The sequence below is a fragment of the Furipterus horrens genome, unplaced genomic scaffold, assembly GCF_987537825.1.
Source record: "Furipterus horrens unplaced genomic scaffold, mFurHor1.1.pri manual_scaffold_4, whole genome shotgun sequence".
NCBI lineage: Eukaryota > Metazoa > Chordata > Mammalia > Chiroptera > Furipteridae > Furipterus > Furipterus horrens.
This window is the reverse complement of record NW_028327174.1, coordinates 204,369,796-204,392,912: the sequence shown is the minus strand read 5'-3', so window position 1 is coordinate 204,392,912 and position 23,117 is coordinate 204,369,796. Positions and strand designations below refer to the sequence as shown.

The 23,117-nt window shown below is 66.0% G+C and overlaps 1 protein-coding gene across 1 annotated transcript; it reads left to right on the top strand.

Moving 5' to 3' along the window:
• The first annotated feature begins 600 nt into the window (after positions 1–600).
• Positions 601–21,572, top strand: ABCA2 (ATP binding cassette subfamily A member 2). Its single transcript, XM_090275026.1, has 48 exons — positions 601–717; positions 3,925–4,018; positions 4,999–5,110; positions 5,206–5,369; positions 6,347–6,474; positions 6,604–6,714; positions 7,002–7,220; positions 7,530–7,894; positions 8,156–8,315; positions 9,071–9,199; positions 9,297–9,464; positions 9,534–9,630; positions 9,887–10,060; positions 10,155–10,257; positions 10,348–10,462; positions 10,564–10,754; positions 10,899–11,049; positions 11,124–11,328; positions 11,427–11,591; positions 11,670–11,850; positions 11,949–12,161; positions 12,247–12,443; positions 12,524–12,706; positions 12,916–13,100; positions 13,265–13,385; positions 13,620–13,859; positions 13,937–14,143; positions 14,412–14,514; positions 14,613–14,932; positions 15,002–15,215; positions 15,305–15,410; positions 15,508–15,619; positions 15,691–15,751; positions 15,833–16,007; positions 16,173–16,288; positions 16,365–16,512; positions 16,614–16,737; positions 16,996–17,128; positions 17,207–17,324; positions 17,578–17,756; positions 18,103–18,244; positions 18,314–18,448; positions 18,550–18,653; positions 18,778–18,870; positions 18,972–19,074; positions 19,149–19,286; positions 19,371–19,577; positions 19,946–21,572. The coding sequence occupies exons 1-48, from the start codon at positions 652–654 to the stop codon at positions 19,979–19,981; spliced, it is 7,311 nt and encodes a 2,436-aa protein (XP_090131152.1). The 5' UTR covers positions 601–651; the 3' UTR covers positions 19,982–21,572.
• The last annotated feature ends 1,545 nt before the right edge of the window (positions 21,573–23,117 follow it).

Genomic DNA, 23,117 nt, shown 5'->3' with positions numbered 1-23,117 from the left:
GGGCCCTGGTCTCCCTCCCCTCCCCATCCGAGGCAGCGGCCGCCCCCGAGCCAGCCGGGACAGGGGCCAGGCTCTTAAGACATCCCGCTGAAATCCCTGCCACCAGGACTGCGGGCAAGGCGGCAGGGGTGGTGGCCTGGTAGGGGCCAAACCTCCCGCAGCGTCCCTCAGAGCGTCCTCCGGGCCGGTAACCACCTTGGGGCGCCCCTGAGGGAGGGTTCGGGTGGGGGGGTCGGGCTTGCACGCAGGCCTGGAGTGCTGGGAGAAGTGCGCCCTGGAAGGGGTGAGTCGAGGATCTGGGTTTAAATGTGGGCGCTTGGGCCGTCATTTCCACGCCTGGCGGGATGAGGGAGACCAGGACAGAGCTTCAGGAACTGCCCGGGTGGACTGGGGCTCGGGGGCGGGCGGAACCGGGCCGGAGGCGGGTCACGGACTCAGCGCGGCGCCTTTAAGCGGGGGCGACGTGGGAGGGAGGCTGGCGCAAGTGGCTGTCACCGCGCCGCCGGGGCGGAGCCAGCCCGGAACAGGTCCCGGGCGCTGAGACCCCGCCCCCGCGCGGGCGATGCCGAGCGGGCGAAGCGGGCAGCGGGGCCGGCGGGGCGCGCAGAGGAGCTGGCCGCGGCGCGGAGGCGGTCGGGGCGCGGCCCCGCCATGGGCTTCCTGCACCAGCTGCAACTGCTGCTCTGGAAGAACGTGACGCTGAAGCGCCGGAGCCCGGTGAGCGACCCCGCGGCCCCGAGCCTGTCGGCCGAGGCCGCGCGCACCGGGGCCAGTCGCGCGCTCCCTGCGCGCACGTGCGGCGGGCCGGGCGCGCGCAGACCCCAGGCTGGCGCGGGGGGATGGCGCGAGCGGCGCGACGGGCCACAGTTCCCTTCCAGTCGGGCCCCGCGCGCCCCTGCCCGAGCTCCGGCCTCCGGGGAGGGGGATCCGTTGTGCCCAGCCCGCCGCCGCGCTCGCTGACATTCGCGGTGCTAGGCTGAGTCACGGGCACCCTCCGCAGCCCGCTCTCCAGGGCCAGCTTCAGATGTGGGGGCACAGGCAGCCCGGGGACCCTGGGGTCTCAGGAGGCCCTGGTTCCCTGGCCAGAGGGCTGACCTGGGGAACTTGATCCAGCTCCGAAGCTCGAGAGCCTCCGGGCCCAGTGCCGCAGAGCCCCAGCAGGGACCCTGTCCCTTCCCTCCGGCAGCACTCCTCTGCCCTTGGGCAGGCCCTCCTCCTGCCCCTCCTCCATGCCCGCGAGCCGGGCTGTTACTGCTTGCTCACCACTGGGGACGGCCTTGCCGTGCCAGCCTCAGCTGTCTGAGCCCCTGCACCCTTCTGTCCTTTGGGGCCGTCCTCCCTGAGGCTGATCCACTCTCTGATCCCCTTGACCCAGCCTCCCCTGGGGGCCACGTCCTGCTGTCATGAGCTGTGGCCACCCAGCTGCCCGCTGTCTGAGAGCTCGGGCACAGCGGCTGTCAGGGACCGAGAGCAGGGATGGGTAGGGGGCATGTCAGAGGCCTGGGCAGCTTGGCTTTCTGAGTGGGCCCTGGGGATTTTCCAGGGTGGTGCTCAGGGCCCAAGGGGGGGCCTCAGGAGGAGGCATCCTCTTGCCCGCCTAGAGCCCAAGAGGCTCCCGCCCACCAGGCCCTGGGATCCTTTGGGCCACCGACGGCTCCAGGCTGCGTCTCCGAGGAAAGGGCTTCGAGGTGCACAGTGAGGAGGCTGGTGCTGCGGACAGGGCAGGGTGGCCTGGCAGGGCTCCCCTGGGCACCTGGCCCTGGCAGGAAGCCAGGGTTGGGTACATTCTCTGCCTAGGGCGCCTGGAGCTGGCTGGCGCTGGATCAGGCCTGCAGCCCCAGGCAGCCTCTGATGCAGCTTCCCCTGCCTCAGGTTTTGGGTCACTGGGGACAGCAAGGTAGGGCTCAGAAGAAGCAGAGGGACTGGGATGTGGGCACACATCAGTATTAGCCCCCCAGTTCTTGCAGGAAGGGCCCTCCGGGGACTGGGAGCAGAGGCTGGAAAGATGGCCCCTGCATCCTCTGAGGACCCCAAGGCTCAGGGACAGGAGCAGTGGCTTGCAAGGCACCTGGCAAGCTGTTGGGAGGGGCCCACTGTCCTGCACCCAGGAGCGGCCCCACTGCTAGGCCGGGCCTCCCCCAGAACCTTCCCGTGCCTGTGCCGCTGCCCCACGGTGGTCCCAGGGGCTGGGTTGGCCATATGGAGGTCCTCGGCCTACTGCCGCTGGCAAGGGTGGCAGAGTCCTTGTTGGCTGGGGCTCTGGGGCTGGGGCCGGCCGGATTCAGGGCATGGTCCTGCTGGAGTCCCACTTTCTGGGAGGGTTTTGGGCATCAGAGTTGGACCCCTGGGCTTGGCCAATAGAAGCCGGCCCTGCGTGCTGTGTGCCCCGCTGGGAGGTGCTCCCTGGGGAAAGCGTGGCCTGGCTTGTAGGAACTAAGGACCTCTGGGCCTTGGGTTCTCCATCTGTGGGTGTAGCCTGTCCCCTCTTAGTGGGACAGGGGTCGACCTCAGCACCACAGGCTGCTCCTGGTGGAGGCACTGGATCACTGTCACCAAGCTGCTGGGGTTGGAAGCAGCAGCTCCATCCTCAGGTCTCATCTGTTCTGCCCTTGACACCACAGGAGGGTCTCAGGCCCAGGGTGGCACCCAGGCCCCAGGGACAACATGGGGGCACGGGGCTGGCCCAAGGACAGGGATCTGACCACCTTGCAGGCCCTGGGGTGGGATGTCCAGGTGGGGCTGGACCCGAGCTGCCTGCCTGTAACCAGATGCCCCTCTGGCCACCTGCCCCGCCCTGCCCAGCAGGCCTCTCCTCCTCCTCGCTGCCCTTGTACAGCCGTTGCTATAGAGACGAGGAGGCAGAGGCCCGGTGCTGCAGCTACTTGGTGGAGGTGCCTGGTGGCAGGGCAGGCGTGGGTGGGGCTCGCAGGCTGTGACCCGAGCCCCTGAGTGGCCGCTGCACACAGCCACCCTCAGCCCGTGTGCATGCAGGTGTGTGGCATGTCCCCAGCCCTGTGGGTGCCCACAGTGTCTCCTTGGCCAGCCCTGGGCTGGATCCTGGCTCAGGGAGGGGGTGGAGGCTGGCACAGGCTGGGGCAGGCGTCCCAGACCACAGAGAGCTATTGTCAAAGCACAGCAAACATGGCAGCAGCGGCCCCCGCCCCCGGGATCAGGGCTCGCACCCCGGCCGGCCCAAGCCAGACCTATCGCCACTAGGAAGGGGGCTGTGAAGTCTGGTGTTGGCTGGGGGGTGAGGAGAGCAGGGTCAGGGCGTGCCCTTGGGCCGGGCACAGGGCTCCCCCCGGAGCAGCTGGCCTGAGATCCTCCTCCTTGCCCCACACCGCCCCTTCCTGAGCTGGGAGAGGTGGGGGTGAGACAGTGGGATCCTTCCACTGTCCCCTGAAATGGAGCCCAGGGGCCCCTGGCATCTCCTGCCCACTTAGCGAAGGTCCCAGCAGGTTCAGCCGGCAGGAGCCATCCGAGGAACCCTGAGCGGGGTGGGCAGCAGGGCTGAGCCATCTGGGGTGAGGAACTGGGGCCAGGGCAGACGGAGGTGCCTTGGGACTGGGGGCTGACAGACCCCAGACCGCGTCTTCCCTGAGGCCCAGATGCCTGGGCTAGAGCCAGGCCTCATCTCTCTGGGCCCTGCCCGTGGGGGCAGATGATCTGGCCACATGCACGGGTCAGAGTGGACCGCCAGCTGGCTGACTGGTCCCTGTTGGCCCTCCGTGTGGCAAGCAGAGCCTGGCCTGGGGGCAGGAGGCCTGCTTTTCACTTGGGCCCGACAATACGACAATAGGTCCTCTGAGGACTGGCTGACCTGTGGCCCCTGGGGGAGCGCATAGGGGCTGGGCTGGCCCTCAGGGAGGGCATCTGTCCTGTCCGGCCCCAGGCAGGTGGCCTCATTCCACCTGCCCTTTCCAGTGGGTCCTGGCCTTCGAGATCTTCATTCCCCTGGTCCTCTTCTTCATCCTGCTGGGGCTTCGGCAGAAGAAACCAACCATCTCTGTGAAGGAAGGTGAGGGTCCTCGGGGTGGGCCCCGGGCACAGCTGGGTGGGTGGGGTGCGGCAGGCAGCCCTCACTGCGTCACGCACGCGTGTCCTGTGTGCACGTGATCACACATGTGCGGCCCGGATCCCCCACCCCCCACCCAACACAGTCCCATGGTGATCCCTGGCCATGTCTCCTGGCTGGATTGGAGGATGTGGCTGGCTGAGGTGGCCGCCAGTACCCGGTCCTCACTGTCCTCCTCTGTTCTGTTTTGCCCCTCCCCCGCATGGTCTCTTGTCCTCCTCTGCCGCCTGCATGCAGTCTGTAAGTGAGCGGCCACCTCCTCCGTGCTGGCCCCGGCCCAGCCGCAGGACGGTCCTGCGGGCCTCCTGGTGCGGCTTGAGCACCCCCCTCACCGCTGCTTGCATTAACAGCCTTCCCCAGCCCTGCTGGGTCCTGCAGAGTCCCCTGCCCACTGTCAGGGACAGCTGGCTCCGGGGAGGGGCTGTAGGTGCTGGGCGGGAAGGCCAACCCCCAGGGTGCCCGTGTCTCTGTGGGGTCGCTGGCCCTGCCTTGTAGGACCAGGGCACCTGGGCTAGTCTGCGCTGATGCTTTCCCCTCAGGCCCTGGGGGCCCCGCATTCACTCTGCTAACCCGCTGGCCGGAGGGGTCAGAGGTCGCTGCCCAGCAGGAGGGCTCGTAGGCTCCGCTGGGCTCTGTGGGCCATGCCACACCTGAATTACTAGGGGCGGGTGTCGGGCACTTGGCTTTGGCTGGCTGAGGGAAGAAAGGTGCTCTGGGGGTGGCGGGGCAGGGGTGGCAAGATGCCCTTCGACCTCTGACCTGCTGGGGTCATTGGCACTAGAACTCTTGGCCCTCTGTTGCCTGCCCGCTGCCTGAAGCTGCTTTTCCTTCCTGACTTTCTATAAATTTCTCTTCTCGGCCTCTGTGTACCCCACCCCCCTGTCTGTGCCCCTCCTCGGGCTCTCACTGGCCCTGCCCGCCAGCCTTCTACACAGCAGCGCCCCTCACCTCGGCCGGCATCCTGCCGGTCATGCAGTCACTGTGCCCGGACGGCCAGCGGGACGAGTTCGGCTTCCTGCAGTATGCCAATTCCACGTGAGCGCCCGCCCCCGCGGAGCCCAGCCCCGAGTGCTCCCCCCCCGCCCCCCCTCCCAGCCTGGCGGCCAGTGGCTGACCTCCCCGCACTGCAGGGTTACTCAGCTGCTGGAGCGCCTCAACCGCGTGGTGGAGGAGGGCAACCTGTTCGACCCCGAGCGGCCCAGCCTGGGCTCAGAGCTCGAGGCCCTGCGCCAGCACCTGGAGGCCCTGAGCTCAGGCCCCGACGCCTGGGACCACCGCTCGGCCAGACTTGCAGGTGTGTCTGGAGAGAGATGCGCAGTACCTGTGTGTGCACATGTGCATAAGGGGGGCCCCCCGGCTCGAGCTCTGGCGTCAGTGGGGTTTGAACTCTGGGTGGGTGATGTCCTGCCATGGGCCAGGCCTGTGCCTCAGGCCCTCCGTGTCTGCCGGCACGCCGCAAGGATTTTTAAAACATGTACTACCTGACGACTTAGTCAGGGGCGCTGACCCCGTTTTCCTTAGCTTGCCAGATAAAAAAATGACAAGCCCTGGCTGGGTAGCTGCATTGGTTAAAGTGTCGTCCTGATGCACCAAGGTTGCGGGTTTGATCCCCGGTCAGGGCACATACAAGAAGCAACCCATGACACGTCAGTAAGTGGGATAACAAGCCGACTTTTCTCTTTCTCTCCTCCCCCCTCCAAGTCAATACATTAAAAAAAAAATTTTTATGTGCCAGGCAGCACTGTGCCCAGCTTTTTTTAAAAAATTATTTATTTATTTGTTTGTTTTTAGCGAAAGGAGAAAGAGGGAGAGAAACATCACTGTGTGGTTGCCTCTCACTCGCGCCCCCAATTGGGGACCTGACGTGCAGCCTAGTCATGTGCCCTGACTGGGAATTGAACCAGCGACACTTGGTTCGCAGGCTGACGCTCAATCCACTGAGCCACAGCAGCCAGGGTTAAAAAAATTTTTTTAATAATATCGGCCAACACAACAATAGCTGTCTGCTGTGAATGAATCAAAATTATACCCATTTTTTGGCCAGAGGAGCAAAAACTATTTTTTGGTGCGCCTCGGAATGTTAGTAGTGAGTTTCTGTGCCGAGAGATGACAAGGGTCAAAAACCAAGGGTCTAAGCTGTGGCTCTGAGTCCCCAGGGCACACGCAGAGGGGGCCCGGTCGAGCTGCTGCAGTGGCCGAGTGGTGGGACCCAGGAGCTTGGCTCTGAACCTGCTCAGAGCTGGCCCTCAGCGCATCCTTCTGCCTGTCCAGTGTCCTCCTTCTCTCTGGATTCGGTGGCCAGGGACCCGAGGGAGCTGTGGCGCTTCCTGACGCAGAACCTGTCACTGCCTAACAGCACGGCCCAAGCCCTCATGGCTGCCCAGGTGGATGTGCCCGAGGTGAGACGGGGGTGGGGGGTGGGGGGCACCGAGCGAGTGTCTGCTCTTGGGGGCAGTTCCCAGACCCGGCCACGCTGCTCCGCCCTCCCTTGCCTGCAGAGTCCTGAGCCTGCCCCCATTGCACCCCAGGTCTACCGCCTGCTCTTGGGCCCTTCGCCGACCCTGGATGTGGACTCAGGCCTCCCCAGGGGTCAGGAGCCCTGGGGCCCCCTACATACCAGTTCCCTCTTCCGGTTGGAGGTGAGGGGGCCTGCTACCTCCATCTGGGTAGATGTTTCTGCCTGGTGGGTGCAGAGAGGGGCTCCCTTGGTAATTCCCAGCTCCTTCTGGGGGTGAGGGAGGGTCCTGGGGGTTCGTGGCTGACATGGGGAGGGCAGGATAATGCTGTGTATCTGCCCCTGGAGAACTTACGCATTCCGACCTGGCACCGTGGGCGGGGCAGTGAAGTCCTAGGCTGCCTTGGGCCAGGACCTTGGTTCCCCTTGGTTGGCACCTCTCCCGAACTGTTCTCCCGCGCCTGCCGCCAGGAACTGCTGGTGGCCCCCACCCTCCTGGAGCAGCTCACATGCGCACCGGGCTCTGGGGAGCTGGGCAGGATCCTCACGGTGCCCCCAGGCCAGCTGCCCGCACTGCAGGGCTACCGGGATGCGGTCTGCAGCGGGCAGGCCGCGGCCCGTGCCCGGCGCTTCTCAGGGCTGGCCGCGGAGCTCCAGAGCCAACTGGATGTGGCCAAGATCGCCCGGCAGGTGAGGAAGCCCTGCCTGATCGCTGGCCCGCAGGGCCGATGCCCAGACCAGAGGAGGTGCTGGAGCTCCTGCGGGGTGGTGGGGGACAGGCCTGCCCCACATCCGCACCCCTGTCTGTCTCTCCTTGCCTGGCCGGTGTTCCCCTCACCCCCAGGCTGCAGACCCGCCCGCAGCCCCTCCTCTCAGCAGAGTCCCTTTGCTAGTGCCCTTCCTGTCCCACCCTGACCTCAGTCACCACCCTGTCCACCAGCCCCGGCCCCGGCGCCCGCCCCTGGGCCTGCATGTGCCCACGTGCCCTGTCCCCCCCAGCTGGGCCTGCATGCCCCCAACGGCTCAGCGCCCCAGCAGCAGCCGCCCCCGCCGCGGCGGCTGCAGGCTCTGTTAGAGGACCTGCTGGACGCCCAGAGAGTTCTGCAGGACGTGGACGTCCTGTCGGCCCTGGCCCTGCTGCTGCCCCAGGGCGCCTGCGCCCGAACTCCCGGACCCCCAGCCAGCGGCCCCGCAGGGACAGCCAACAGCACGGGGGGCGGGGCGGGCACTGGCACCAACGCCACGGCGGAGGAGGGCGCGCCCCCCGCGGCGGCCCCCGCCCCCTCGGACGCACTGCAGGGCCAGTGCTCGGCCTTCGTGCAGCTCTGGGCGGCCCTACAGCCCATCCTGTGCGGTAACAACCGGTAGGTGGGAAACAGGGGACAAGCAGATGGGGTGGGACCTGATCCCCAGGCTTGCTCTGAGACCCCCGCGCTGCCTGTCCTGGTGTCCCACCGGGACTCCAGCCTCCGCTCGGTGCGCCTCGGAAGCCTCGCCCACGCCCCGCCCCACGCCCCGCCCCACCCTATCCCGAGGGCCGGCTCCTACCCTCGAGGCCCCGCCCCACCCCGCACTCACGCTGAGCCCCACCCACACCCCTCACGCGGTCCTGCTGTGCCTCCCAGCACCATTGAGCCGGAGGCGCTGCGACGCGGCAACATGAGCTCCCTGGGCTTCACCAACAAGGAGCAGCGGAACCTGGGCCTCCTGGTGCACCTCATGACCAGCAACCCCAAGATCCTGTATGCGCCCGCGGGCTCTGAGGCAGACCGTGTCATCCTCAAGGTGCGTGGGTCGGTGCCCAGGGTTCCAGCCGCACGCGTCTTCTGGGGCTGGAGCTGGGGGAGGGTTGTGCAGTCTGAGACCCCTGAGCAGAGGTGGGGTGCAGCCCTGGTCGCCGAGCTCTGATGTGGCTCTGGGGGTGACGGAGCCCATGGGTGGGATGGAGGTACAGGGGGCTGCCATGCGGACGCGCTAGGCCAGCTGGAGTGGGGCAGGGTCCTGGCCTGGCTAGAGGTGGCCGGGGCCGGTCAGCGCCGGTGTGGATGGGAGAGACGAAGCTTGCAGACATGTCCCAGAGCAGCACCGAGTGGGTGAGGTGTGGGCCAGGCAGCTGGGTGGCTTGGGGCCGGCTGGGGTGTCCACGGCCATCCCAGGGGAGAAGTCCCGTCTAGAACAGGTAGAAAGCAGGGCTGGAAATGGCCCAGGGAGGGGCGAGGCTAAGTGTGGGGAGAGAGGAGGGCCAGGAGCCAGGGCTGCCCCAGGGGTGCAGAGCAGGGGTCTGAGGAGGGGTCTGCGAGGGCACAGCTGGTGAGGCAGGGGAGCCCGACACCACGCTGCCTTGGAGGGGTGCAGAGTGCAATTCAGGAGAGCTGCAGAAAGACGCCCGGAGCTTCCACGTGGAAGCTTGGTCAGAGCAAGAGTGGTTGTTGGTGGGGACTGGCTAGTGGCTGGTGCCCAGCGTGGGGGAGGGGAGGGAGTGGAGAAGCCGCTTGCTGGCCAGGGTCCTTGCGTGAGCCCCGTGCCCTCACCCTCTGCAGGCCAACGAGACCTTTGCCTTTGTAGGCAACGTGACCCACTACGCCCAGGTCTGGCTCAACATCTCGGCTGAGATCCGCGGCTTCCTGGAGCAGGGCAGGCTTCAGCAGCACCTGCACTGGCTGCAGCAGGTGCTGCGGGGCTTGGGCTGGGGGGTGGCAGGGAGCTCACACTGTCTTGGGTGGTGGTCGGTGCAGGCCAGCCTCTGAGCCGATCTTATACCCCCAGTATGTGGCAGAGCTGCGGCTGCACCCTGAAGCACTGAACCTGTCACTGGAGGATCTGCCCCCTGCCCTGCGCCAGGACAACTTCTCGCTGCCTAACGGCTCAGTCCTCCTGCAGCAGCTGGACACCATTGACAATGCAGCCTGCGGCTGGATCCAGTTCATGTCCAAGGTGGGGTGGATGAGCCCTGTGGGCTGCGTGGGCGCCCAGGGCCGGGTCCAACGATGCCCCTCCCCCCAGGTGAGCGTGGACATCTTCAAGGGTTTCCCAGATGAGGAGAGCATCGTCAACTACACTCTCAACCAAGCCTACCAGGACAATGTCACCGTGTTTGCCAGTGAGTCAGCCCCGCTGGGGTGGCCCCCAACCCCGCTGTACCTACCTACCTACCTGTACCCTGTCAGCCCACCCTGCCCTCCTCCAACAGCCCCACCCCATACCCTTCATCCCCGTGACCCCGCCTACCATGGCCTGCCCCTCTCATCCTGGGGTCTTCCTTACCAACTCCTGGCGGGTCCTGCTCTCTGTGGGGTCTTGCCCCGCAGACACCCTCCCCCTCTCACACCCCCACTGTGCCCCTCATCCTGTCCCAGGCGTGATCTTCCAGACGCGCAAGGATGGCTCCCTGCCACCCCACGTGCACTACAAGATCCGTCAGAACTCCAGCTTCACCGAGAAAACCAATGAGATTCGCCGGGCCTACTGGCGGCCTGGGCCCAACACCGGCGGCCGCTTCTACTTCCTATACGGCTTCGTCTGGATCCAGGGTGAGGGCTGACCCCAGGGCCCCGGGACTGGGGAGGGGAGAAGCAGGGGTGGGGGAGGCCCTGCCACACTGCTGATGGCTGACCCTGCCTACAGACATGATAGAGCGGGCCATCATCAACACGTTCGTGGGCCACGACGTGGTGGAGCCAGGCAGCTACGTACAGATGTTCCCCTACCCCTGCTACACGCGGGATGAGTGAGTGCAGGGGCGGCTGGGGCAGGGGGGGCTCCCGGGGGTGGGGCAGGGGCCATGAGCCCACCCCTCACGCCCCACCCCCCACCTCAGCTTCCTGTTCGTCATCGAGCACATGATGCCGCTGTGCATGGTGATTTCCTGGGTGTACTCGGTGGCCATGACCATCCAGCACATTGTGGCAGAGAAGGAGCACCGGCTGAAAGAGGTGGGGGTGAGGGGCAGGACGGGGGCAGGGCGGGGGCCAGGCGGACACCCCTTCTTCCCTGGCAGTTGTCTAAGGCCCCCCGCACCTGCCCCCGGTCCCAGGTGATGAAGACGATGGGCCTGGACAACGCCGTGCACTGGGTGGCCTGGTTCATCACGGGCTTCGTGCAGCTCTCCATCTCGGTGACAGCACTCACGGCCATCCTCAAGTATGGCCAGGTGCTCATGCACAGCCACGCGCTCATCATCTGGCTGTTCCTGGCCGTCTACGCGGTGGCCACCATCATGTTCTGGTGAGAGCTCACGGCGGGCTGGGGCTGGGAGGGCGCACCCCGGCCGACGCAGCCCCGCTCAGAGCTCCTGGGTGCAGCCGGGGCGGCCTGGGGCTCAGAGCCAGGGCTGCGTGTGGCTGACGGCCTGTGATGCACCTGCCCCAGCTTCCTGGTGTCTGTGCTGTACTCGAAGGCCAAGCTGGCCTCGGCCTGCGGCGGCATCATCTACTTTCTGAGCTACGTGCCCTACATGTACGTGGCGATCCGCGAGGAGGTGGCCCATGACAGGATCACTGCCTTTGAGAAGTGCATCGCGGTAAGGGACATGGGGGGGCGGGGCGGGGGCGGGGCCCCCCTCCTCGGGCAGCACTGACACCACTGTCCCCTCAGTCCCTCATGTCCACAACGGCCTTTGGCCTGGGCTCCAAGTACTTCGCCCTCTACGAGGTGGCGGGCGTGGGCATCCAGTGGCGCACGTTCAGCCAGTCGCCTGTGGAAGGGGACGACTTCAACCTGCTGCTGGCGGTCACCATGCTGATTGTGGACGCTGTTGTCTACGGTGTGCTCACGTGGTACATCGAGGCTGTGCACCCAGGTACCAGCCAACTCTTTGGAGGGGTGGGGTGGGCTGGGCGGGACATGGCCAGCAGCCCAAGGCCCTGGGTCAGCCTCCCCTGCTCTCCCCTCCCCTAGGCATGTATGGGCTGCCCCGGCCCTGGTACTTCCCGCTGCAGAAGTCTTACTGGCTGGGCAGTGGGCGGACGGAGACATGGGAGTGGAGCTGGCCCTGGGCTCATGCCCCCCGCCTCAGCGTCATGGAGGAGGACCAGGCGTGTGCCATGGAGAACCGGCGCTTGGGTGAGGTGGGCGCCGGGTGGTGGCTGCGGTCTTGGGGAGCTGGGGCAGCCTTAGCGCTGACCCTTGGCTCTGGTGCAGAGGAGACTCGAGGCATGGAGGAAGAGCCCACCCACCTGCCACTGGTGGTCTGTGTGGACAAGCTCACCAAGATCTATAAGAACGACAAGAAGCTGGCCTTGAATAAGCTCAGCCTGAACCTCTATGAGAACCAGGTGGTGTCCTTCCTGGGCCACAATGGGGCCGGCAAGACCACCACCATGTGAGTGCCCGGGGACAGGCCGGGCGTCCCTGACCCAGGGGGTGGCAGGGTGGACTTCCTGCAGGAGGTGGGGGTTATGACCCTGCCCACCCGCCCAGGTCTATCCTCACGGGCCTGTTCCCGCCCACGTCTGGTTCGGCCACCATCTACGGGCACGACATCCGAACAGAGATGGACGAGATCCGCAAGAACCTGGGCATGTGTCCACAGCACAACGTGCTCTTCGACCGGCTCACGGTGGAGGAGCACCTCTGGTTCTACTCCCGGCTGAAGAGCATGGACCAGGCGGAGATCCGCAAGGAGATGGACAAGTGCGTGGGGCGGGGCGGGGCGGGGCCTTGTGGGGTGGGCGGGGCTCTCACGGCCCGGGTCCCAAGCTCTGTGCCCCGCCTCCAGGATGATAGAAGACCTGGAGCTCTCCAACAAGCGGCACTCGCTGGTGCAGACGCTGTCGGGCGGCATGAAGCGCAAGCTCTCCGTGGCCATCGCCTTCGTGGGCGGTTCCCGCGCTATCATCCTGGACGAGCCCACGGCTGGCGTGGATCCCTACGCGCGCCGAGCCATCTGGGACCTCATCCTGAAGTACAAGCCAGGTGGGTGGGGCGCCAAGGCGGGGGCGAGCCCTTGGCCGGCCCCACCAGGCCCCGCCCTCCTGACGCCCTGGCCCCCGCAGGCCGCACCATCCTCCTGTCCACCCATCACATGGACGAGGCCGACCTGCTGGGGGACCGCATCGCCATCATCTCCCACGGGAAACTCAAGTGCTGCGGCTCCCCGCTGTTCCTCAAGGGCGCCTATGGGGACGGCTACCGCCTCACACTGGTCAAGCGTCCTGCTGAGCCCGGAGGGCCCCAAGGTCTGTGCGGGGCCGCCTGCCTGGGACCCTGCTCCCGAAGCGGGTGACGCAGAGGGGCTGCACCCCCACGCTGCCCCGCGGGCCCGGGATGCCTGGTCTGGCCTGGCTCAGCCTCTCCCCAGGCCCCCCTCGTGGCCTGGCTTTACGTGCTCTCACAGAGGGGCTCTCTCCCGCGGTCCCGAGTGACGCCCACCCCTCTCCCCTCCTAGAGCCCGGGCTGACGTCCAGCCCCTCGGGCCGGGCCCCGCTGAGCAGCTGCTCGGAGCCGCAGGTTTCCCAGTTCATCCGCAAGCACGTGGCCTCCTGCCTCCTGGTCTCAGACACAAGCACCGAGCTCTCCTACATCCTGCCCAGTGAGGCCGCCAAGAAGGGGGCCTTCGAGCGCCTCTTCCAGGTGTGGGCGCAGGGCCTGAGGGGTGGGCGGGGCCACGGCGGGGCCCAAGGCGGGGTCAGCGGCGAAGGGTGGGGCAGGGCCTCCTAAGGTGGGGGCTGGGAAGGGGGTAGGGCGCACCCCACCCTCTGGCCCAGGCTTCGGGCTTCACCCAGCACCTTTCACAGCACCTGGAGTGCAGTCTGGACTCGTTGCACCTGAGCAGCTTCGGGCTCATGGACACCACGCTGGAGGAGGTGTTCCTCAAGGTGTCAGAGGAGGACCAGTCGCTGGAGAACAGCGAGGCAGGTAAAAGGCCCTAGAGCCGCTGATGCGCCCCGCTCTGCCCCACCCCACCAGTCCTGAACCTGGGCCCAAGGTCCCTCACTCTTCCGCCATCTCCGGTGACCCGGGGCCCTGAGTGGGAACAAGGGCCTAGGATTCTTGGGGGTCAGCCTGGGGCTGGGAGTCCTGGGTGGGTGGGTGAGCACGGGGTCTGGTGTGCTGGGCAGGCCTGCAGCCCTCTGCCTTCTTCCATGGCAGACATGAAGGAGTCCAGGAAGGACGCGCTGCCCGGGACAGAGGGCCTGGCTTCACTGGGTGACGTTCACACGGGCAACCTGGCCAGGTGTGCAGAGCTGGCCCAGTCGCAGGTGTCGCTGCAGTCTGCATCCTCAGTGGGCTCCGCCCGCGGGGACGAGGGAGCTGGTTTTGCTGACGTCTATGGTGACTACCACCCCCTCTTCAACAATCTGCAGGACCCGGACAACGTCAGCCTGCAAGGTGGGGGGCAGCAGGGTGGGCCAGTGAGTTTCCCAGAGGGTGTGGGGCGGCTGGCTCAGCCTTGCCTCTCTGTGCAGAGGCCGAGGCGGAGGCCCTGACCAGGGTGGGCCAGGGCAGCCGCAAGCTGGAGGGCTGGTGGCTGAAGGTGCGCCAGTTCCACGGGCTCCTGGTGAAGCGTTTCCACTGCGCCCGCCGCAACTCCAAGGCGCTTTCCTCCCAGATCCTGCTCCCCGCTTTGTTCGTCTGTGTGGCCATGACTGTGGCCCTCTCCGTCCCCGAGATCGGTACGGCTGCTTGGCCAGGCAGAGGGGCACTGGGGCTTGGGTCCCAACCTATGGGACTGTGGCTCTGCCCTTCTCCTGAGCCACTTGGGGGACCCACTCCACTCAGGGTCTGGCACCATGTCTGAGCCTTGCGGGCACACTGGGGATTCATGCTTCCCGGGGCCCAGGCCCAAGCGTGGACCTATGGGTACTGGGGGGAGAGGGTCTGGACCTGGGGCCGCAGGCAGCCAGGCAGCACCGGCTCAGGCTTCCCTGCACGCCCTGCTAGGTGACCTGCCCCCACTGGTCCTGTCACCGTCCCAGTACCACAACTACACCCAGCCCCGCGGCAACTTCATCCCCTACGCCAACGAGGAGCGTCAGGAGTACCGGTGAGGCCGCCTGCCAGCTAGCTGGAGGGCCTGGTTCGCGTGCCAGGGTGGGTGGGCACCCAGCTCCCTTCCTGGTCTCATGTTGTGGGTTCCTCCAGGTTTCAACTGTCACCTGACGCCAGCCCCCAGCAGCTCGTGAGCACATTCCGGCTACCGTCGGGCGTGGGTGCCACCTGTGTGCTCAAGTCCCCAGCCAACGGCTCGCTGGGGTCCACGCTGAACCTGAGCAGCGGCGAGTCGCGCCTGCTGGCGGCACGGTTCTTCGACAGCATGTGTTTGGAGTCCTTCACGCAGGGCCTGCCTCTGTCCAACTTCGTGCCGCCCCCGCCCTCGCCCGCTCCCTCTGACTCCCCGGTCTCCCAGGACGAGGACTTGCTGCAGACCTGGAATGCCTCCCTGTCCCCCACCTCCGGGCCAGGTACTGGCTCCCGCGGCTGCCCGGGGGTGTGGGACAGAGCAGTCTGCTGACTGCCCCCTGTGCCCGCAGAGAACTGGACGTCAGCACCCTCCCTGCCACGCCTGGTGCGGGAGCCTGTCCGCTGTACCTGCTCCGCGCAGGGTACTGGCTTCTCCTGCCCGAGTGGTGTGGGCGGGCACCCACCCCAGATGCGGGTGGTCACAGGCGACATCCTGACTGACATCACTGGCCACAATGTCTCTGAGTATCTGCTGTTCACCTCTGACCGCTTCCGGCTGCACCGGTGAGCTGGGTGGGAGGCTCTTGACCACTGTGGGCAAGGGGCAGCCCCCGATTTCCCGCGTGGCCTCACAGCTCCTCCACCTTGTCCAGGTATGGGGCCATCACCTTTGGCAACGTCCAGAAGTCCATCCCAGCCTCATTTGGCACCCGGGCCCCGGCCATGGTGCGGAAGATCGCCGTGCGCCGGGTAGCACAGGTGAGCACCACTTGGTCCCAGACCCTGTGAGATCTGGCCGTCACCTGAGGTCTGCAGGGACCCACAGGCCTCTTGGGGTCTTTCTCTGTCCCCCCAGGTTTTCTACAACAACAAGGGTTACCACAGCATGCCCACCTACCTTAACAGCCTCAACAATGCCATCCTGCGTGCCAACCTGCCCAAGAGCAAGGGCCACCCAGCAGCCTATGGTGAGCGGGCTGCAGCGGGCGGGGGCGGGTGGGTTGGAGCAGGTCCTGAGGCTGTCCTTCCTGTGCCACAGGCATCACTGTCACCAACCACCCCATGAACAAGACGAGTGCCAGCCTCTCCCTGGATTACCTGTATGTGTGGGGGTGGGGCGGGGGTGGGGCAGGGCGGTGGGCCCAGGCGCTGGGCAGGGCTGAGGGCTGCCTCACCCCCAGGCTGCAGGGCACGGACGTGGTTATCGCCATCTTCATCATCGTGGCCATGTCCTTCGTGCCGGCCAGCTTCGTGGTCTTCCTGGTGGCCGAGAAGTCCACCAAGGCCAAGCACCTACAGTTCGTCAGCGGCTGTAACCCGGTCATCTACTGGCTGGCCAACTACGTGTGGGACATGGTGCGCCCCTCCCGCGTGGCCCTCTGGGGGCTCCCTTGATGCCCACACCTCTGGCCACCCCATCATCCTGTCCGCAGCTGGGCCCTCACCCTGTCCCCCCACTGTCCCTCTCCCCTGCCCTGGGCGCTTCACCTGGCCTCTCACCGGCCACCTCTGCTCCGGTAGCTAAACTACCTGGTCCCTGCCACCTGCTGCGTCATCATCTTGTTTGTGTTCGACTTGCCGGCCTATACGTCGCCCACCAACTTCCCCGCGGTGCTCTCTCTGTTCCTGCTCTACGGGTAAGGGGATGCGGTGGGAGAGCAGGCGGGCCGGGCCCAGGCTGCCGGGTGACCGCGTCTGCCTTCCTGCCCGCAGGTGGTCCATCACCCCCATCATGTACCCGGCCTCCTTCTGGTTTGAGGTCCCCAGCTCAGCCTACGTGTTTCTCATCGTCATCAACCTCTTCATCGGCATCACGGCCACCGTGGCCACCTTCCTGCTGCAGCTCTTCGAGCATGACAAGGTGGGACACGTGGGACATGGGGTGGCAGGCGGCGGAACTGAGGCCACACCTGGGACCCCTGGGACCCCCGGGACCCCCAACGATGCCCTGTGACCCTGCAGGACCTGAAGGTTGTCAACAGTTACCTGAAGAGCTGCTTTCTCATTTTCCCCAACTACAACCTGGGCCACGGGCTCATGGAGATGGCTTACAATGAGTATCTCAACGAGTACTATGCCAAGATCGGTGAGGCGGGCAGCAGGCACAGGGTCTGGATGCAGGGCAGGGCAGGGCAGGGGCCGGGCGGCCGGGCGCAGGGCAGGGCAGGGCAGAGCAGAGTGGAGCAGGGCAGGGGCAGCAGGGCCCTTGGGGTTGGGGGCAGGCAGCTGCTTCTGGGCAGGAGGATAGAGGGCGTGACGCCTGTCCCCAGAGACTTGCAGGAGTGGGAGGCAAATGGGGGCTGGCACGGCCTCTGGCACAGACCCTGAGGCAGCTGCCCCACAGGCCAGTTTGACAAGATGAAGTCCCCGTTCGAGTGGGACATCGTCACCAGGGGGCTGGTGGCCATGACGGTGGAAGGCTTCGTGGGCTTCTTCCTCACCATCATGGGCCAGTACAACTTCCTGCGGCAGCCACAGTGAGTGCGGCGGGCAAGCGGGCGGGGGGCGCTGGGTGGTGCGGGTGGCCGCGGGACACTGCCGGCCCTGTCCCCCAGGCTCATGCCAGTGTCTACCAAACCTGTGGAGGACGATGAGGACGTGGCCAGTGAGCGGCAGCGAGTGCTCCGCGGGGACGCTGACAATGACATGGTCAAGATAGAGAACCTGACCAAGGTGGGCCTCTGGCATGTGGGAGAGGGGCCGGGAGGGGAGGCCCCAGTGCTGCTCACAGGGTTGCAGCTGTGGGGGTGGGTGCCACAGGGGGCGTGGTTGGGGCGCAGGGGGCGGGGCCGCTGTGGGGCGGGGCCGCAGCGCGGGGAGGGGAGTCGCTGTGGGGCGCGGTTAGGGGCCAGGTGCCACTGGGGGCGTGCCTCGCTGGCCTGCCTGTGGTCCTGCTGCTGAGCGCGCAGCCCATCCCCTCTGGTAGGTGTACAAGTCCAGGAAGATGGGCAGCATCCTGGCTGTGGACCGTCTGTGTCTGGGCGTTCGTCCTGGGGAGTGCTTCGGCCTCCTGGGTGTCAATGGCGCGGGCAAGACCAGCACCTTCAAGATGCTGACGGGCGACGAAAGCACGACGGGGGGCGAGGCCTTTGTCAATGGGCACAGGTACTGGCGCGCACGCTGCTGGGCGCTGGGCTGGGGGGAGACTGCGCCCCCGTGCTGATGGCGCTGGGCTGGGGGGAGACTGCGCCCCCGTGCTGATGGCGCTGGGCTGGGGGGAGACTGCGCCCCCGTGCTGATGGCGCTGGGCTGGGGGGAGACTGCGCCCCCGTGCTGATGGCGCTGGGCTGGGGGGAGACTGCGCCCCCGTGCTGATGGCGCTGGGCTGGGGGGAGACTGCACCCCCCGTTCTGATGGCGCTGGGCTGGGGGGAGACTGCGCCCCCGTGCTGATGGCGCTGGGCTGGGGGGAGACTGCGCCCCCGTGCTGATGGCGCTGCCTCTCCCCCCAGCGTGCTCAAGGAGCTGCTCCAGGTGCAGCAGAGCCTGGGGTACTGCCCGCAGTTTGACGCCCTGTTCGACGAGCTCACAGCCCGGGAGCACCTGCAGCTGTACACGCGGCTCCGTGGCATCCCCTGGAAGGACGAGGCCCGGGTGAGGGTCGTCCAGGTCGGGGAGGGGCCGGCGGGGAGGACGGGCCTGTGACGTCTGCTCTCGCCCCAGGTGGTGAAGTGGGCCCTGGAGAAGCTGGAGCTGACCAAGTACGCGGACAAGCCGGCCGGCACCTACAGCGGCGGCAACAAGCGGAAGCTGTCCACCGCCATTGCCCTCATCGGGTACCCCGCCTTTGTCTTCCTGGTGAGCCAGGGGGGTCGGGTACCCCGCCTTTGTCCTTATGGTGAGCCCAGGCGGGAGGTGGCTGGTAGGGGTGCAGCAGCTAAGCCTGGCACCACCCCCAGGACGAGCCCACCACGGGCATGGACCCCAAGGCCCGGCGCTTCCTCTGGAACCTCATCCTGGACCTCATCAAGACGGGGCGCTCAGTGGTGCTGACATCGCACAGGTGCGGACCCCTCCTCCCCCAGCCCCTGGCACCACCCCGCTTCCTGCTCCAGCACCACCTTGCCCCGGCCCCGGTACCCGCCCGCCTCCTGCCCCGGGTGCCAGCCTGTGCGTCCCGCCCGCAGCATGGAGGAGTGCGAGGCGCTGTGCACCCGGCTGGCCATCATGGTGAACGGGCGTCTGCGCTGTCTGGGCAGCATCCAGCACCTGAAGAACCGGTGAGCTGAGGGCGGGGTGCGGGCGGCGCGCTGTGGAGTCGGGGGCAGACGGGGTGGCTTCCCGGGGCGGTTGGGGCTCTGGCCATGGGCCTGTCCCGCAGGTTTGGCGATGGCTACATGATCACGGTGAGGACCAAGAGCAGCCAGAACGTGAAGGACGTGGTGCGGTTCTTCAACCGGAACTTCCCGGAGGCGGTGCTCAAGGTGGGCGGAGCCCGCGGTGGGGTGGGGGGGGGCCGGAGCCCCTCTGACCTCCCACCGCCCGCCGCTGTCCCCAGGAGCGGCACCACACGAAGGTGCAGTACCAGCTGAAGGCCGAGCGCATCTCGCTGGCGCAGGTGTTCAGCAAGATGGAGCAGGTGGTGGGCGTGCTGGGCATCGAGGACTACTCGGTCAGCCAGACCACCCTGGACAACGTGAGTGCGGGCCGGGGCCGGAGGGGGCGCGGCGCGCTGACCGCCGGGCCGCCCCCGCCTGCCACCTGCCCCTCTGCCCGCCAGGTGTTTGTGAACTTCGCCAAGAAGCAGAGCGACAACTTGGAGCAGCAGGAGTCCGAGCCGCCCTCGGCCCTGCAGTCCCCGCTGGGCCGCCTGTTCAGCCTGTTCCGGCCGCGTCCCACCCCGACCGAGCTGCGGGCGCTCGTGGCCGACGAGCCCGAGGACCTGGACACGGAGGACGAGGGCCTCATTAGCTTTGAGGAGGAGCGGGTGAGTGGGGCCCCAGGGAGGGGTCGGGCACCCCGCTGGCAGAGGCTCCAGGGGTGGGGTCAGTGGCCACAGGGACTGCTGCTGTCCCGAGCTCTACGGACCAGAGGGCCCCCCTGATGTGCAGAGTATGGGTGCTCATGGGAAGTGTGGGCATGGGTGGGGGAGACAGACCCACTGTAGATGCCTCCTGATGGGGAACCTTGGAGGGGCCTCAGAGATGGGCAGGAAGGGCGGGGCCCCAGCCAGAGCAGAGGCCACGTGCCCTGGGCGAGCTCAGGGAGGGGGAGGCGGAGCCCACGTCCAGGCCTGGGACGGGGCCACACTGGGTGCTGGATGCCTCCTGAGCCTGCCTGCTCGCCGTCTGCCAGGCCCAGCTCTCCTTCAACACAGACACGCTCTGCTGACCACCAGGAGCCGGCTCAAGGACACCACGGAGGGACAATGCCAGGTGGCGGCTGAGGCCCCACCCTGCACCCCCGGTGCCCTGCCCCCCAGCCCTGGAATGGGAGGCCCAGGACCAAGGGCTTCACGCCCCCTCCAGCCCCCTGCCCTCGGCCAAGGCCGCCCTCCCCTCATTGTGCCAAAGGCTGGCCCGGCCCTGGGCTGCAACACCCTCACCCTGCTCTGCCTTAAAGCCCAGCTCTGCCCGCCACCCCCGAGCCCCGGGGGTGACACGGGCAGCCAGGTATGCCTGACCCTCTCCTAGGAGGGCCTGGCTTCCGGAACCGGTTTCTCTCTTACACCCAGCTTGGAAGGAAGGTGGCTGCTGCAGGCCTGGGCTGAGGGTGGGTGGGGGTAGATCCCAGTTCTGGTCACCTATTTATTTTGCTTCAGGCAGGGGCGCCCTCGCCCTGCTATTATGCTGGGGGGCCAGGGAGGGGCTGCCTCAGGGCAGTGGGCTGGACACCAGGAATGGCGAAGCCGGCCCCACTGGCCAGGAGAGGAGGCAGGCCCCTCCCTACCCCTTCAGCTGCCACTGTTCCCCACCCAGCTTGGCACCCTGCCCGCCCACCCACCTGGGAGCCGGACCTGTACATATTGCACAGATGTTTGTTTTAAGTAAATAAAAAAGTTCACACAAGCCTGTGTGTGTGGGGTCAGGTGTTGGAGTGACGATGGGCCCCCGCTGGGCAGGCTTCTCTGCAGTTTCCTGGGACAAGGCTCTGCGTGGGGGAAGGGCAGCAGGGTCAACCTGGAGGAGCAGGTGGGGCTCCTCACCCCTCTAAGCCTGATGATACAGGTGGGGAGACTGAGGCAGGGGCCGTGTATCACTTCCTTCCCCCACCACCCTCTCAGCCTGGGCTCCCTGTGCTTGGGCCTCTGTGAACAACGGGTTTGCTGGGCTGTCTCCATTTCATCCTGGCTGTGAGCGGGCTTCCAGGAGGAGGTGATCTCTAGGCTGAGACCCAAGTCCAGGTGGGAGCGCATGCAAAGGTTGGAGGTGGCGTGGAGGCTCCCAGGCCCTGGCTCAAGGAGCCTGGAGATGGGGTGGTCACCAGGAAGGGTCCCAGAGCCCAGCCCCTTGAGCTTGGCCACGGTCAGTCTCCCTCCTTAGGTGCTTCAGGGGGACTGGAGGGGCCACTGACACCCTCAGGACAGTGGAGGGCCACACGGTCAGCTTGTTCCCTCTCACCAGGTGGGGGCCGCAGAATGGCGGTGGGCCACTGATTTGTTCTCTCTGCGTTGATTCGCAGTCACTTCTCTCACAAAGAGCTCCTGGCTTTTAGAGATAATCACTATGGACTTGTGGGTTTTAAAAAACATTCCCGTTCATTACTGTCATCTCTTTGTCTCTCTAACATAAAAAAAGATTTATTTATTTCTTAGAGAGAGGGGACGGAAAGGAGGGAGACAAATCGGCTGCCTCTCGCACCCCGAACTGGGGACCCGGCCCGCAACCCAGGCCTGTGCCCTGACCAGGAATCGAACCGGCGACCCTTTGGTTCACAGGCCAGCGCTCAGTCCCCTGAGCCACCCCAGCCAGGGCCTTGACTGCCATATTTAAAATTTTTTATTGTGGTAAAATATTCAAAATACCATTTCAACCGTGTGTGTGTGCAATTTTGTCATATTTTCTATGCTCAGAAGGTCCCAGATTTGGCCACTGGGAGCCCCTCAATAATGGCTCTTGTCCCTTTGACTTGTCCCACTTTTGTAGCACTCCCTCACCTGCCACAATTCCCAGACCTGCTTTGAACCCCTGCCCCCAGTGTCTAGATTCAGCTGTTTCTCCAAGGAGCTCTGGCTCCTTTTAGGGGGGATCCTGTTCGGAGCCCCCGATCTGGGCTCTGGATGTGCTCACTACTACAACGGTCACTTCTCTGCCCTCTGGCGTGCAGGGCCAGGAAGTCCCTGCTAAGACCCCAGCACCACCCCAGTGTCCCCACCCCCCGTCCCTGGACAGGTCCGTGCCCCCCTCAGAACAGCCGTTGGAGCGCCGTGGGGAAGGGCCTGTGGACAGGGCTCAGGATGGCGGTCTCTAGCACACGGGTGAGGCAGGGGCCAGCAGCCAGCCACGCGCCCTGTGGCCGTCGCTCAGGGCTGCTCTGTGGATGTGGCGGGGAGGGTTAGAGACCCCCTGGCCTGGCTGGGTCACGGGTGCAATCGAGGTTGGTGACTGTGGGTTTCTGGCCTCACATCTTTGAAACATTTACTCTGGAAAGTTGGTAGAAACAGCGAACAGTCAGATGGACAAGAACCGCTCGCTGGTGGCGGTACGTGTCAGAGGCCATTGTGCGTGGTTCCTTCTTCCTTCCCGCACTAATGACATGGTTTTCCATGTGCAGGGGCTTCCCTCCCACCTGTACCGGGCCCCTGGGGCTGCCGTGCCGGACGGCCACACACTGGGGCTTACAAAAGTCAGCGTTGACCCTTTTCCAGCTGGAGGCCGAGGGGCCAAGACGGGGCGCCAGCAGTGCTGGTCCCTGAGGCTGAGGGAGCCCCTTTCCTGCGCGGTCTCAGCTGGGGGTGGTTTCTGGTGGCCCCTCTGGGTCCCTTGGCTTGTGGAATGTCACCCTGACCTGTGCCCTGGGAGTGTGTCTGTGTCCCCATTTCCTCTTTTTATGAGGACAGCCCTGACCTCATTTTACCTTAATCACTCCTTTAAAGACCCCCATCTCCCAATACGGTCACACCGCAAGGAGCTGGGGGTTAGGATTTCAACATACAAACCGGGGGGGACACAGTTCAGCTCATGACACCAGTAACCCTCAGACCATGGAGACGCACGGGACCACCCACACCCCCAGTGCACAGGGACCCCTCTGGGCCAATTCCCAGAGGGGTGAACCATCTCGAGCCTGCTGATACTGTGTCCCCAGACTGCGCTTCCCACACCATGGTCAAGAATGTGACCCCCGTGCACCAGCCTGTCACAGCTGCGACCCCGTCTGGTTTGCTTCTTGCGGTACATGTGCGGTGAGAGGCGCCCGCGGGGCTGTTTTTCTTGCAGGTGTGTGAGGGCATCTTCACACACACAGGGCGTGCGGTGAGTGTGCGGTGCAGAGGGCCCCGGCCCTTCTCCAGGGCGGCGGTGTGTGT

Coding starts and splice junctions, on each gene's coding strand:
- ABCA2 (XM_090275026.1), top strand. CDS start 652: ATGGGCTTCCTGCACCAGCTGCAACTGCTGCTCTGGAAGAACGTGACG. Junction 11,050..11,123: donor CCTTTGAGAAGTGCATCGCG/GTAAGGGACATG, acceptor CTGTCCCCTCAG/TCCCTCATGTCCACAACGGC. Junction 11,329..11,426: donor CATCGAGGCTGTGCACCCAG/GTACCAGCCAAC, acceptor CCCCTCCCCTAG/GCATGTATGGGCTGCCCCGG.